The sequence below is a fragment of the Hemitrygon akajei genome, chromosome 17 (genome assembly GCF_048418815.1).
Source record: "Hemitrygon akajei chromosome 17, sHemAka1.3, whole genome shotgun sequence".
NCBI classification, from domain to species: domain Eukaryota; kingdom Metazoa; phylum Chordata; class Chondrichthyes; order Myliobatiformes; family Dasyatidae; genus Hemitrygon; species Hemitrygon akajei.
In genome coordinates this window covers 18,410,128-18,425,831 of record NC_133140.1, presented here as the reverse complement: position 1 = coordinate 18,425,831, position 15,704 = coordinate 18,410,128, and the positions used below count along the sequence as shown (strand labels likewise).

At 38.5% G+C, this 15,704-nt stretch overlaps 1 protein-coding gene and 1 long non-coding RNA gene across 2 annotated transcripts in view; one reads left to right on the top strand and one right to left on the bottom strand.

The window, feature by feature from the left end:
* LOC140740517 (uncharacterized) overlaps positions 1 to 15,704 on the bottom strand; it is a 193,127-nt gene that overhangs the window by 126,250 nt on the left and 51,173 nt on the right. The window lies entirely within an intron of this gene.
* cngb1a (cyclic nucleotide gated channel subunit beta 1a) overlaps positions 1 to 15,704 on the top strand; it is a 144,899-nt gene that overhangs the window by 89,714 nt on the left and 39,481 nt on the right. The window contains exons 26-31 of the mRNA XM_073069725.1: positions 737 to 899; positions 2,267 to 2,284; positions 3,443 to 3,541; positions 5,886 to 6,043; positions 6,792 to 6,965; positions 15,048 to 15,256. Of these exons, the coding sequence (XP_072925826.1) occupies positions 737 to 899; positions 2,267 to 2,284; positions 3,443 to 3,541; positions 5,886 to 6,043; positions 6,792 to 6,965; positions 15,048 to 15,256 (821 nt within the window). The remainder of the gene's footprint in view (positions 1 to 736; positions 900 to 2,266; positions 2,285 to 3,442; positions 3,542 to 5,885; positions 6,044 to 6,791; positions 6,966 to 15,047; positions 15,257 to 15,704) is intronic.

Sequence of the window (15,704 nt, the reverse complement as noted above, 5' to 3'; positions counted from 1 at the left end):
TCATTTATGTATATCACAAACAGGCCCCGAATTAATTGCTCAGTTATTATGTGTTATGTGTGCTTTAGGATAGTTATTGGTGTTTAGTTTGGGGTTAAGCTTTATAATGTTGGGAAGGTCACTTTGTTTTGGGTCTACGATTTTGGAAGCCCCTTTCTCTCACCCCCAAGTAATGTTATCCTTACTTAGGTATCATCTCTGCATTTAGCATTCTTAGGTAGAAGGTGATAGCAATTCACCAACCAGATCTCTGGGAAGGCATTGAATATTGAAACGTAGAGGGGGCTCCCTAAAATCAGAATTAGAATCAGGTTTAATATCACCGGTATATGTCATGAAATTTGTTAACTTTTCAGTAACAGTACATGCTAAATAAATATAGAGAAAAAAACTGAGTTATATTAAGGATATATATGTCTATTAAATAGTTAAGTTAAAATAAGTAGTGCAAAAAAAAACAAATAAAGAAGTGGTGAGGTAGTGTTCATGGGTTTAATGTCCATTTAGAAATCAGATGGCAGAGGGAAAGAAGGCTGTTCCTGAATCACTGAGTATGTGCCTTCAGGCTCCTGTACCTCCTTCCTGATGGTAACAATTTGAAGAGGGCATGTCCTGGGTGATGGGGGTCTTTAATGATGGATGCCGCCTTCCTAAGGCACCGCTCCTTAAAGATGTCCTGGATACTATGGAGTAACAACTCTTCATGACCATCATAATCCCTTCTTTACTTTATTAGATCCTCCTAATGCCTCGTGGCCTTCAGTGAAAATTGAAGATGTGGATTCTGAAGGAGATTCTTTAAAATCAGGACAGAATAAGTTGCCTCCAATTGAGTCATCCTCCTCAACAAGCAAGGGCAGGACACTTGCAGTGCCCAGCATCCACAAGACAGCACGAAGGTACAAGCACCAACTGGTAATGAGTATTTGGAAATTAACCCAGTCGTAAATCAACTTGCTGGAGTTCCTTGTATATGGATTAGTATTTTCAATCCAGGTGACACAGACTAGAGATATGTAGATCAAGTTGGCAGCCAAGACCGTATGAAGAGCACTTGGCTGGAATGCAGTAACAAATAAAATTCAGTAAAACAATGATGAATGTTCGGTATAGAAGTGACAGGTTTTACAGGTGAAATTGAACTTAGCAGAGTCCTCAGAGGTGGTCATTCATTCACCTCCTGAAAAATATATGAGAGTCGGCCAAGATGAGAACATTTCACAGAAAAATTCAGATGAACTTAGTTATTTAACAGGCAAATGAAATTAGTTTTTATCATGATGAATATAACCTATTTTACATTGGTAGTATGAAGGAATGGTATGGTTTCACAATGAAGAAATTATCAGCAGTGAATTGAAAAGAAGCTAGAAATTATAATAAACTTGTTTTCTCTGTTGAGATTAAGAAAAGTCTCTTAACTGACTGCTGACATAGCATCGCATTTCTTAATAATGAGCCCAGAAGCTAAGGACACAATGTTGCTCAATGCAGAATTTGTTACTTTTAAAGGAACAATGGAAAAGACAGACACATCAAAGGCATCTATAAGAGGTACCTAAAAGATTATAACATAAGAGCAAACGTACAAATGAAGGAGCTGAACAAAAAACAGAGAACGGAAAATACTTCATTATATTTAGAACAATTAAGAGCTGCTAAAAGCTGAGGAATTTTCATAGATTATTGATTTAATTTAGGTGTTTTTTTTGACAAATTGTCACAAAAGATAACCTCAAAAGAAACTAAGATGTGTATCACATAGGAACCTTTTACAAATACAGAACTGTTATACTCAAGGCGGTAAAAGTAGGCTTCTGAGGCATCGTTACATGTGGTATTTTTATTTACATACGCTCTCCTTATAGGTGTATGCCCCATAACTAAATCCACAGAGATCTGTCACAGTCAAGGGTTGGGAACACAATGGGTGCTCGAGTTTAATTGGTTAAGTCAGCAAAGCTTAGAAATGAGAAAAGGCTTTCTCCACATTTTTCAGACAGCGTCTTTTTTACTTACCACATGTTTTCTTAGTTTATTTTGTTATTGGAAAACAGAGACCTTTCTATTTTTATTAGATTTCAGTGAGTGCTTCATTGAATTATAAAATGTAGCAAATAATGTTAGCTCCTTATGTCAAATGTAATCACAACTGCTCCCATGTGCCACTTGCAGTTACTCTCATTTATAGCCACCTATCCACATAATGCTTAACTCTATATGGACAGTCTCATTCTTTTGTTTCTGCTTTGCTTTATGCTTTCAGTTCTGTTAAGGATTTGGAGTAAGTGATGAGCTTCTGGTTTTGTAGTAGTGAAAATGTATGAAGTTGAGCATATTAATGGTAGAACCTGTACTATATAGAACATCGTGATTACAGATGAGAAATAAGCAGTACTGTTATTAGAAGAATGTGCAAAACAGTCGTGCAAAGGTAATATTAGACAAATAGCATGCCATGTTGCAGTGAAACAGTAATTTGTTTCTTTTTATTGTTTCACTTTCTATGCATTCATTGTTCAAGGGAGGCTGGAATATTCGAAGGCAAAAACCTGTCACAGCCGCATATCCATCTGGACTACTCTACTTGTAGAAGAATGTTGTTACTTTGAACCTCTTTGCTTTAACCTTAGATCAAGTCATAAAACAATGATGCATTCAAAATATTTTCCAATTAAGCAGTGGAGAATTGATGTCCTTCTTGGAAAAAATTAAACATAATTATCAGGAGCTGGAGTAGGCCACTCAGCCCTTCATGCCTGCACTGCCATTTAATAAGATCATAGTTGATCTAATTGTAACTTCAACTCTGTGTTCCCATCTAGTCCCTGTAACCTTTCACCTCTAATCTGCCCAACTGTTCCTCCCAGGACAATCTACACAGTCCAATCATTAGCTTAATAAACCTTCTCTGAACTGCAATCTTAAGTAAGAAGATCAATCCTGTACATAATACAACCAGTATCCTATATCCTTTTGAAAATTATGCACAAGGATATCCAGAGCCCTCTGCATTTCAGAGTGCACCCTATAGATAACATAATTAATTTATTTTTCTCCAGTGAAAGAGATGGAGGATGTGAACTTTGTGCTTGTGTGTACTGGAGCAGAGTTTGTTGGTGAATGCAATTTGCTGGAATTTCAGTCTATTAAGCAAGCTATTAAACTGTACTTACAACTAGACCTACTGTAGGTGCTTAGACAGCTACCTTTCCCAATGCTGCTTCATTTCAGCTCGTGCAGGCTTCCTGAGCTTTCAATCACGCAGAACTATTTGGCCAGGATGTGAAGGTTCATTTTGATGAAATGAGGCATCTATTGTTGAATTAGCATTGCCACTTTCCTCCAGTGCTCCCCAAGCTACACAATGATAGTCATTGGACTGAGTTATTTTTATTGTTTATGAACAATAAGCATTAATTGCGCTTTTTTCACTAAACAGAAATAAGCCATCATCCCATGAAGCCAGTGCAGAGGAGCCAGCCCAGGAGTTACATGGTGAAGCTTGGCAAAGCCAAACAAGTCTTCAGGTTGATGATAGGTCAGTAAGACATTGGGTTTTTTTTTGTTTTGACCAACAGATGTTCAATGATTGATTTTGACCAAGTATTTCCTGCTGCTTAGTTTTGATGCTATTCCTTTCCATCACTGTTCCAGTAGTCTATCGAAGGGTGTGGATTGAAATTACATTGAAAGAGAAAGTCTATGATTCTGAAGGGTATAGAGTTGGGACATTGTGCAGAGCCAACATTGGCACCCAATCATCCAGCAAATTTCAGGCACCCTGAAATCGGCTTTATTATTCAGTTTCAGAGTTTGACAAGATTAAACATGAAGTACAGTATTACTGGTGCTGTGAAATTACCAGTGTGTAACAGAAACTGGTTAAACAAATTCCACCTTGATCACGTGGATCTGACCTTCTGTAGAAGGACTGTAATTTATCTTAAGTGTATCTTGGAAGGTGTAAATGCTAAATTAAATTAATTCAATAAAATAGCAAATTAGAGTGAAACAGGAAGCAGGAAATCCAACATCTGTATATGGACTAGCCTATATGTTCACAGTTCAAAGTAAATATATCAAATAACAGATATGTCACCGTATACAACCCCGACATTTATTTTCCTGTGGACATACTCAGAAAATCTCTAACAGGATCAATGAAAGATCAACTGAAGTGCAGAAGGCAACAAACTATGAAAATGAAAATATAAATAAATAGCAATAAATAATGAGAACATGAAATAGCAAGATGAAGAGTCCTTAAAGTGAGATCATTGGTTGTGGGAACATCTCAATGGATGGGCAAGTGAGTGTAGTTATCCCCTTTGTTCAAGAAGCCTAATGGTTGAGGGGTAGAAACTGTTTTTAAACCTGGCGCTGTGAGTCCTGATGGAAGCAGCACGGCCTGGGTGGTGAGGATCTCTGATGATGGATACTGCTTTCCTACGACAAGCATTTCATGTAGATGTGCTCAGTGGTTGGGAGGGCTTTGTCCATGAAGTACTGGGCCAAATCCACTACCTTTTGTAGGATTTTCCACTCAAAGGGATTGGTGTTTGATACAGCCAGTCATTATACTCTCCACTACACATCTATAGAAGCTCCTAAAACTTCAGAACCAACAATGTAGTTGATTCCTCAGAAGACCCGACAATGTAAGACAGCAAGGAGAGAACAGGGCATCATAGCCTGATGGCATGACATTAATTATTTAATCAATTATTTTTAATATTCATAGCCTGAGATTTGATTGGGTTTTATTAGGTCACATATATTTATTTCTGACTGGCATTTAAAGGCAGAATCTGAATTTCCTGGCAGCCGGATTTCTTGAACTCTGGCTGGATCTCCTGCTCCCCTACTGCAGTGTTCAATGAATGGAGCAGTGCTGGAGTTGAGGCAGAGGCTGGAAGCCAACATGAAGGAGCTCGGATCAATGATTATTGTCAGTGAGGTCCCTAGTGCTGTAAAGACAAGCATCTTACACCAAGTTAAGCAGCTACAAGCACTTGCCAGATGAGAATCCAGCAGGGCTGAAAGATGACAGAGACTGTGCAGTGGGTGGGTTGGTAGTGCTAAATAGTAAATGACTATGCCAGTATCCAAGGACAATATTTCATAACTCCATGAACTAGAACAGTGCACTCTCCCAGTCAGTTCACACCATTGTCTATGCTTCAGTCAATATTCCTACCTTTTTTTTTGCCTAAACCTATCAGGGTAACCCTCCAATCCCTCCTATATTGCAATGACTTGGAAAAACTAATGGACCATTGAACCATTGAATGTTGGCCCTTACCACATGCTCTTTAGTGTTTCATGCACCAGGACCCAGGGACCTATTTAGACCATAAGATAAAGGAGTAGAATTGGACCACTCGGTACATTGAGACTGCCCCACCAAATGATCATTTTGGGCTGATTTATTTTCCTTCTCAACCCCATTTTCCTGCCTTCTCCATGTAATCTTTAGCACCTTTTTTAATCAAGTACCTCTGCTTTAAGTATACACAATGATCTGGTCTCCACAACCTTCTGTGGCAATGAATTCCACAGATTCACCACCCTCTGGCTAAAGAAATTCCTCCTCATCTCTGTTCTAAAGGGACATCCTTGTATTCTGCCGATGTGCCCTCTGGCCCTTTAGTTCCCTGCTTCCTGGCTCTCTCAGATGGCACTGCATTTGTGGTTTTTCCATCTTCTGGATCTGCCCAGGACATTTTGATAGATGACAACTAACATGCATAATAATGAAGCCCTTGGGTTGTACTTTGATATAAATGTTTTTAGTATTGCCATTTAGGTTACCGTTTTAACACTGGCACATATCATAACCTGTTTGGAAAATCAAAGTGACTAAATGCAGCTTAACTCTTCAGTTTCAGATCTCAGCAGGGTTCAACATCAAGCATTACCAGTGCTATTGTTAATGAGCGCCTCCAGGAATTGGTTAAACTCTTTAAAGAACGAACGGAACAGGTCAAAGAAAAGCTTATTGACCCTGATGCATCCGAGGATGAGGGAAGTCCAACTGCATGTAAGTAAAGGGGAGTTTGGGATTGAGTTCAGGACATGATGGTTGCAATGGATCTGTTCAGAAGTGTGAAATGATCAACTGGCTCTACTTTATGGTCTGTCTGGACCACTAGCTGATCGGCAAGAGGGTCTCAGGAAACATGATAGACTGGGATTAGTTGCAATGGATGTGGAAGAACACAAGAAGATGCAAACACGACAGGACTGTTTGGAGCACAGTGCTAACAGACTCACTTGACTGACAGTACTTTGAGTACTTAGTGGGTTGGATGCTCTCTGATGCCTACAGCCAGGGAGAGAGCTCTGTGGATGTGTATGAGTGAAGGGTTCTTTCTGTCACCTGACCCGCCTCAATGACCCCAGCCAGAGGAAGGTGAGGCCACTCCCATTTCTATTGATGCAGAAATTCCAAATAATCTCCAACTGGTGAATCTCTGTAGGGGTGGGTAATATTTCCCTGTAGACATGCTGTTAAGCCAAATGGCACTGTCTAACCAAGCATGCTTACTCAACTTTACTTATTCTCTTCACTTAAATATGTCTTATTGATGTAATTTACAAAATAAGATTTTTTTAAATGTCAATTCTATGCAAACAGATCGATCACTCTAACGATATTCTTCCATTCTTCCTTTGGAAGTTCATGAGGTCATGATGGGCAGAATATAAAAGCATTTTTTCTATTAATTTATTCTATTAGAGCCACTTCTCACTTGCTCACTCATAATCCTGTTTACATAATGCCACAGCACCCTCGAAGGCGGCTCCGGCAGCTCCTGCCCCACCCCCAGAGGAGAAAAAGGAGGAGGAAGAAAAGGAGGAGGAGCACTACTGTGAAATGATGTGCTGCCGGTTTAAAACAAGACCTTGGCTCAGGCGAATCAAATCCGTGGGACTTCCATCCAGCGTTGATCCTTTCAGCAGTAGGTTTAATTGAATCTATTTTTCAAAGTTTGAAACTGTAGTCAGAATAGGAACTGAACCTGAGTAACAACTGGTCAACACTTATGGTACCTAAAGCAAACTGTACCTAGTTGGGCAGTAACTGGTCAACACGATGTTTTCTGCTGTAGGGATTTATCTGAGCAGTACAAAGGGAACAGAACTTGGGCAACAGGAATCACCCTGTAATAATCAGGTTTCATCACAGCAAGAGCTGTTCACCAGAAACTAGTGAGCGTTCTCGAGTCTGAGGGTTAACTAGTCAATAGAAAAGAATCAACAAATGTTAGATCAGCACTCTTGATCTTTAGCCATCGTGTCTGGTGGGGAGTTGTCTTCCTTTTGGGAATGGGCAACAGCAGGATGGCCACCCCAGGGCCCAGGAAGTGCGCAGAGGAGAGATCATCTGGCTCAGCACTCAATATATTTTCGGAGACATTATGTGGGCTGTTATTTGTCCCTGGAGAATATGCAACATTTGTCATTGGTACACTGAAGAGACTGGAACAAGTCATTTACACCCAGAACCAAATTATATTTTAATTTATCTGATTCATTAAAATACTAATTACTAGCATTTTATTGTTTGTGCTCCTCTGAAAATGGCAAATCAATAAACTCTCAATGATAATGAGAAAGGTCTTACTTGATAGTAATTTAAATGAAAGAGTATTCAGGTTTGAGCACCGAGTGTTAATAATTTAATCAGTTACTTGTCAACAGGAGCTAATCACAACCATTGTGGCAACTTTAATTAGTCAAATGCAATTAATCTGGTAGGAGCTTGTTCACTGAATTTCCACTGATCATTTTTAGTGTATATGATCCAAATTAGGTGCATTTATTTCATGATAGCACAGAAAATAGGAAGTAGTCAGTAATAACATGTTTTGATATTATGTGTACTTTGTATCTTTGATAACATGCCAATAATTAATCTGAGCTATAGTGAGATGTTATCTCATCAGTGTTATATTAAAGAAACAAGCAACCTGTCATTTGATGGAAGTAACTTCCTTTTACATATACAGTGGATTCTGGGCAATTGGGCCATCAGTTAATCAGTGTAGCCACTTATTTGGGACAAATCTTAAAGAGCAAAAACTAATTGAGAGAATAGCCGTTTTTCCCTTCATTTTTTCTGGGACACTGTGCTCTTTAATTGGGACAGGAAATTGAAGCTGAAGTTTCTACCTAGTATCAGTTGTGTGCACATGTATGGCCATTAAACACTACACCGTGCTGAGCACAAACAGTTTTAAGTAGCATCAGTTGTGTGTGTTTGTGTTCTAAAAACAAAGAATTTTGTCACTGATAGCTTGCGGGAGAAAGCAATAAGACAATTTGGAACTGTTTTGTTCACTGCAGTTTAGAGCATTCAGACTTGGAGATGCCAGAAATTGCCAGGAGTCAAAATTAAATGATTTCACTACGTCAACAAGTTAGGAACTACAAATAATTTGAAGGTATCAACAAATGAATGCTACAATGAGAATGAACTGTCGGACGATGCAATCATCGAAGGCATTGTATATAGGTGGTCCATTATTGACACTAGGTGTTTGTGCTCATTTGCATTCAATCAAAAGAACACAGCAGTATACTCTGGATGAATTCCAACCTCTATAACTATTAGGAACCAAAATACAGTTTTATAGTACTGTAGTGGTATTGATAGTCTTTTAATTTGTTACTTAGTTAAACAGTAGTTTCTCTTTTTTATGCCTTTTTAACTATTTCCATGAAACTCTGGCTAATTGGACCAAAATGTACTGGTCCCAATGTATCCCAATTAACCAGAATCCACTGTAGTTTGATCATGTTCCTATATAACTGTAACTGTTTGAAGTGTAGTGGGGGTATGGGGGGGTGGGGGGGGCTGAAAAATAGTCATATTCTCCTGTGATATGGTTCAAATAAACATAACTTCATATCTTGCTGTGGCTTGAACAGATTCCAATTTCAATACCAAAAATCGACAGATTATCGTACAGCCACAATGGGTACAAATGCTGCCATTGGAATACTAACAAGTAGTGCAATGATTTTATGTGTGCAGAATAAAATTTAGAACCAAAGCTGTACACTATCTGTAATGGGTATGTAGCGCTCTTTGGAGAATTGCAGAGCAGTCCCCAAGCATGTGATATGTTTTTATATGGAGGATCCTGGGTGAAAGCAGCATAAATGCAAGGTTATCATTGTGGCAAAATTCTGTTGTGCACAGGCAGCGAGTCTCAAATACTGATGTAGACCATAAATTATGCCACCAGTATTATTGAAAGCTAAAGATAAAAATAAAGATTAGCCTTATTTGCCACATGCACATGAAAACATAAGTGAAATGCATTGTTTGCATCAAAGCATATCAGTGCAGATTGTGCTGGGCACAATTGATGCGAGTGTCGCCACAGTTCCAGTATGCCCACAGCCCTCTAACCCGAACCCTTTCTGGAATATAGGAGGAAACCCAAGCAGTCACAGGGAGAATGTACAAGTTCCTTACAGACAGCAGCGGAAATCAAATTCCATTTTAACAGTAGGCACTGTAAAGTAATGCGGTAATCACAACGCTACCACACCACCCTTGGCCTTACTTGAGCCAAGTACCCAAGCTGATTACTTTAGCTGGGAACCTTGACCCTCTGAGTGCCCCAATAGCCATCCCTGCCACTTAAGGGTAAAGCTGAAAACTGGCAATAAGAACACCCTATGTAGTGGATGATCAGGCAACAAAGTCTGTGCTTCTAATGAGGCATTGGTGCCAACTTTCTATTTTTTGCATAGTTAACCTTAAAAGATCAGGAGTTTGCAATTCTATCACATGTGGTAGGCTATGCATCATGTTTGGCAGAATATCACATGGTGCCCACAGCTCAGGCAGCAGTAACACAACTTCAGGTACAAAGACAATCTGTTTCTTGGTTTCTGCAGTTTTCATTTGAAACCAGTCTAGACCCATTGGCGGATAGTCTTCTTTCTCTCTAGGCTAAATGGCGATAAAGTGAAAGGCATTCAATCAAATTGTAAATCAACGTAAGGGTGTCAAAGTTACAGAGAATGGGGTTGAGGGAAAATAGATCTCCCATGATTGAATGCTGGAGCAGAGTCAATATGCCTAATGTCCTTATTCTGCTCGCATGTCTTATGATTTTGTCTAAATCTTCGACACAAACATCTCCACCATCAGATGCAGAGTTACAAGGATGGTTGTTATGAAGACATAAAAATCACATTGAGGAGTAGGATCAATTCTCCTGAAATTAAAATTCAGACTGATTGTTGCAGAGTTCAAAGACTTTATTCCCCACCTAAACTTTGTCATACTCTCAGAGAAGTGTAGATCTCTCATACATAACTCCTGCTTAGATCATCTGTGAGTATTTGTTAAAGCAATGGACCATACATTTTACAAAATACTGCTTATTGTACATAATCAAGAAACATGATTGGGTAATTAATAGAGTGCATCTAAAGTGTTGGTTTTTGAGAAGAATGTTAAGCCAACGTTCCATCTGCCCTCATATGTGAACATAAAGGTTTTATAACACCCTTCTGAATAGGTGGATGTTCTGGACATTATCAGATTAAAATTAGTAGGAACCTCTTTTGTGTATTTTGTGTCTGACATTTTCCCCTTGTCAACACTGGTAGTGCTTTAAAAGAATTTCACAAGTGACCAAGGTACTGTGAAATGACCAGAGTCTGCGAATGGTGTGATATAAATGCAAGTCTTTCTTTGGCCTCCACCCTGTGCTGTTGCTATGCTGGGACAGCTTGGTATGGATGCTAGGTGTGAAAAGTGCCCCATCTAGAACATTGTACTCTCCAGAAGTCAAAGTGCAGATTTTAGAAAACTGAAATAAAACACAAATTGCTGGATACACTCAGCAGGTCAGGCAGCACCTTAGAAGAGAGAAATAGGGTTAATGTCTTAGGTATGAGACCTTTGATCAGAACTGTTATGTTGTGTAACTCCAGAAATTAATCAAAAGAAAAACATGAGCCGTGATGTTGTCTACTTAGATTTTCTTTCCTTTTCTTTTTTAGTAAGTTGATTACATATGACATGATGATGTATGACATAAGCCATTCATGTACTTCTTATATAGAACCCATAATAAATTATGTAATCAACAAAGTATGCTTATTCAAACAATATATTTATAATTTTACTCAAATATTACTGAAATATTAAATACACTCCTCCATGCTTAGCTATAAACAACTCAATATAGAATGCATCTCAACACAAATATGTAACGTGTTGCTCTCTAGTATACTATATAATACAATTACTATAAAGACATCCACAGGACAGTTAATTTTAAATTGTCCCATTCAGGCCTAAAGATTTAATCACTGTGGGGAATTGCTGCCCTCCAGAAAGGTTTGCAAAAATATCCTCTATCCTGGGCAGAGGATATTGACTTACTTTCAGTACTGGGTTGATGGTGACCTTAAAATTTCCACAGATCCTGACAGTGCTACTGGGATCCACTGGCATTGCCTACGGGCTTCACTCAAACTTGGAGGGAATTCCTTCAGCCTCCATGTGATCTAGCTCTCTGGCTACTTTGTCACAGATGGTATATGGAACTGGACGGGCCCAAGTAAAACTTGGGTGTGCAATTTTCATTTAACACTATTTTACTCTTGATATGTTTGAGTTTTCCAGTGCCAAACTGGAACACTGCTGTAGCCTCATCCAGTACCTTTCTTAATCCGCTTTCAGTTGAGACTTTTGCAGTGGTTGTGGCATGCAAATGATGGGTGAATGTCCAATCAAGTTGTAGTTATCTCAGCCAATCATGGCCCCACAATGCTGGCCCTCCTGTTTTTACTACATACAAACCCAATGTGGCTTATTGGTTGTACTTCAGTTACAATTGCCATTCCCACGGGAGTTATCTTTTCCCCACTGTAAGTTCTTAGTTGGATTTTGCAGGATTCAGTTCAGTATCTTTGAAATGCCATTCAAAATCATTTTGTAGAATCAGAGCTAGTGTCCAATTTCATTTTCATTAACTTGCTGTTCACTTATGGTGTAAACCAGAGAGCTTGTCTCTTGTTAGTTTTCATAATGTAAATCTTCAGACTACTCAGTCCTGTGTCACTCTCATCATTATCAGATTTTTCATCAACAACATGCTCTTTTTAAAACTTCAACTTGGCTTTTTCTCTTTTCTCTGTAGTCCATTTATTTTTGTCTGCCCGACATGCTCTTTGTTTCCTACTTGTTGCATTTTCTGCAAGTTTCACCTTTAAACCTGTATTGATCTAGTACACGTGAGCCCCTGCCACAATAATAACACTATTTGCTTGGCCAGGCAGTTTTATGTTTAGACACTGCAATTTTGTTTACTCTCATTTCATTCCTGACTGCAACTCAATTGCGTCTCTAGCTGCTGTTTCCATTAATACAGTGATCTCAATTACTCTTTTAAAATATGAGTTGTGCTTCAGTTAGGAACTGTTTTAAAATGCTTTCTTGTAAGATTACACAAACTAAACAATCTGTCAGTGCATCATTAAGCCAAATCCTGCTCAATTTGTTTAGTATACATCAACCAGTTGTTTGTATGCAATCAAACATGTCTATTTTTCTGATGTAGCCAGACATTTCTGTTTTTCTTTTATTTATCATTATTATTATTATCACGTGGTACTAACTATTCATGAACCCATGGCCATATTGGTTGCTTGTTATTCTGTCCTTTTTCTGCTTTAAAAAAAAATTCAAACATCTCTCTCCCCTTCCAACAAAAAAAACGTAAACACAAAGTACACTGCAGATGCTGTGGTCAAATCAAGACGTACAAAAAAGCTGGATGAATTCAGCAGGTCAGGCAGCATCCGTTGAAAGAAGCAGTCAACGTTCCTGACGAAGGGTCTCGACCTGAAACGTTGACTGCTTCTTTCAACAGATGCTGCCCAACCTGCTGAGTTCATCCAGCTTTTTTGTATGTCTTGAAAAAAAAACGTGCTTTGCTTCAACAGGTAGGTAGTCATCTCAGGTTTGTTTTAAAACTTCCTCAACACCACTGTTATGTTTTGTAATTCCAGAAAAACCCAGGAACTGGAATATTCATGTACTTAGCTTTTGTTTCCTCTACTTTTTTAGGGATGTGCTCACATATGATGTGGTGACGTGATGGTGTATGCCATTCACATACTTCTTACATATAACCCAGAATGAATTATGTAAAGAAACAAAGAATGCTTAATCAAACATATTTACAATACTACTGAAATACTAAATACACTACAAGAACTATTTTGACAAAGGATCTTGGACCTGAAATGTTAACTTTTTATGCTCCCTTACCCATTAAGTGTTCTAACATTTTTCTTTTTTCATTATATCATCTGAATGGGTCTCAATGTCTGTATAGAATAATTTACTTTATTGCTCTGCTTTGTCATTTCACCACAGCATAATCACCTTTCATCAAAGCAACCATCATTTACTGCAGTCAGGGTATATACAGTTTGTGTGTATATATGTATATATATATATCTGTCTAGAGAGAGAGAGAGAGAGAGAGAGTTCAGTTGTGTGGATACATCCAAACACCACATTATGTACATCTGAACCACTCAGATTTGTTAGCATCAAGATTATAAGATTAGATCCATGCTTTTTAGAGTGGCTGGGAGACATATGATAGTTTAGAATCTTTTCCACAAATGCCAAATGACACTGTGGGTCAGTTGATGACTTTAAATCTGAAGTTGGAAGATTGTTCACAAGAGAAAAAAGTAGGTGGTTGGAATGATGTCATATATTAGCTGCAATGGCAGGATAGGCTTGAGAGGTTAAATGGCTTCCTTCTTTTATTTTCTGCTACTTACCTATTTAATACTGTTTTTCTATTACTATCTTGTTTTTATCTACTGCTTTATTAAATTGTCTGAGAGGAAGCCAAACAGAGTTTCATTGTATCTAGTATAATGACTATAAAGATCATTCATTCGTTCATTCATTCTTTTTCTATATTTCCTTACCTACATGGGTTTGCTCTGCCTAAGGGAGAACCATCACCAGTTGAGATATCAAAAACCTACCATCTGCTTAACTACAAAGCAGAATTCAGCCTGCAACTCATTCTTCATGTGACCCATCTCCACAACAGCGCACTGCAGATCTGCCAAATTCAGATTCCTGTTTTGCCACTGTGTGGACAGCTAAATAAGATAAATAATTAATTCTAAAGTTTGCTAAACAGTAAAATTAAATTTCCACTCTTATGGATTCTGCAGTCTGTTTCCAGAATCCATAAAGTTTTCATTTCAAACCTGCTCGTGCTGCTGGAATACCAACAGCATTGCCTTGACATTCTTATTACTGATCTCTGTATCCACTTTCTTGTCTTCTTGAGGCCGAGGCCTATGGCCTGAAATGGGTTTAGCTGGCGGGCATTCCTCCAGCTGCCATCTGCCAGGTAAGTGTACTGTGTATCTGCTGACATTGTGTTAGGTTGGCTTTGTGTAAATCTCATCATTCCTGTATTGATGTTCAAACTGGTGACATGTTAATAGTGGTGGTTATACTCTAATAATTATAGTGATTGATCACACTAGTGTTGCTGATATTTAATGTTGTCAATGTGATGGTGTAGGAGCTTATTGATACCGTTTTGTGGACCAATTAGTCCCTGTGTGTCTGCAAAGGAAGGAATGGTATAACTAGGCAATGCCACATCATCTTCAAAGTCAGTAAATATCAGGACCAGAGATGTTTATTGACATGAAGTAATGAATTGGGAGTATTCTGTACTGTATTTTTACGGAGGTATTAGCTTATCCCTATACCACACATAACGCTAACAATAGTAAAGCCTGCTTGCTTCGGTAGTTACACTGCAACCTGCCAATGTGCTGTGACTGTATACATTATACTGTTGCTGCTTTTAAATGAAGAGGCAATTTGTCAGTAAATGGCCATCTTCATTCACTCAGCACTAACTACTCCACTGAGTTTGTTATTAATCTGATACATTTGGGTTTGCCTGCAATATTGAGTTCATATGTAACACAGTTCTTCTTGCTTTCTGCCTTAGACCCTCTGTATGTTCTGTGGTTGTCCATCGTGGTATTAGCCTGGAACTGGAATGTTTGGTTAATCCCCGTGCGCTGCACCTTTCCCTACCAAACACCCGATAACATCCATCTATGGCTATTAATGGATTATTTCTGTGATCTGATTTACCTGACGGACATGATTGTTTTCCAGTCTCGTCTCCAGTTTGTAAAAGGAGGAGACATTATAGTGAGTGATTATATCAATTTCTCTCTTCATGATTAATAAAAGTTATTCATGCAGTTGGCCACCTCAACCGTATGTGGCCTTATAGATTTTAACTTTCCTGATTAACAACATCTACTCAATCGACAACTAGATTCTTCTTCAAATTCTTACAATATTTTAGTCATTCTCAGCAAGTTAAAGAAAGGTAGCAGGGACTAAAAGCAATTTCTAAATGTAGATTCTAGTCACATGATTAATCTGTTCATTCCAAAACATTGATATGTAACAGAAGATTCCAGTAACACTGAAAATGACCACACAGGTTGATGGGGTGGTAAAGAATGCATATGCCATCTTTGCCTTCAAGAAACTGGGTTAAAAAATGGGGAAGTTCTTTACACAAAGAGTGCAATACACTGCCAGGGATGTAGTGGAGGCAAATATGACAGAGGCATTTAAAGGGCTCTTA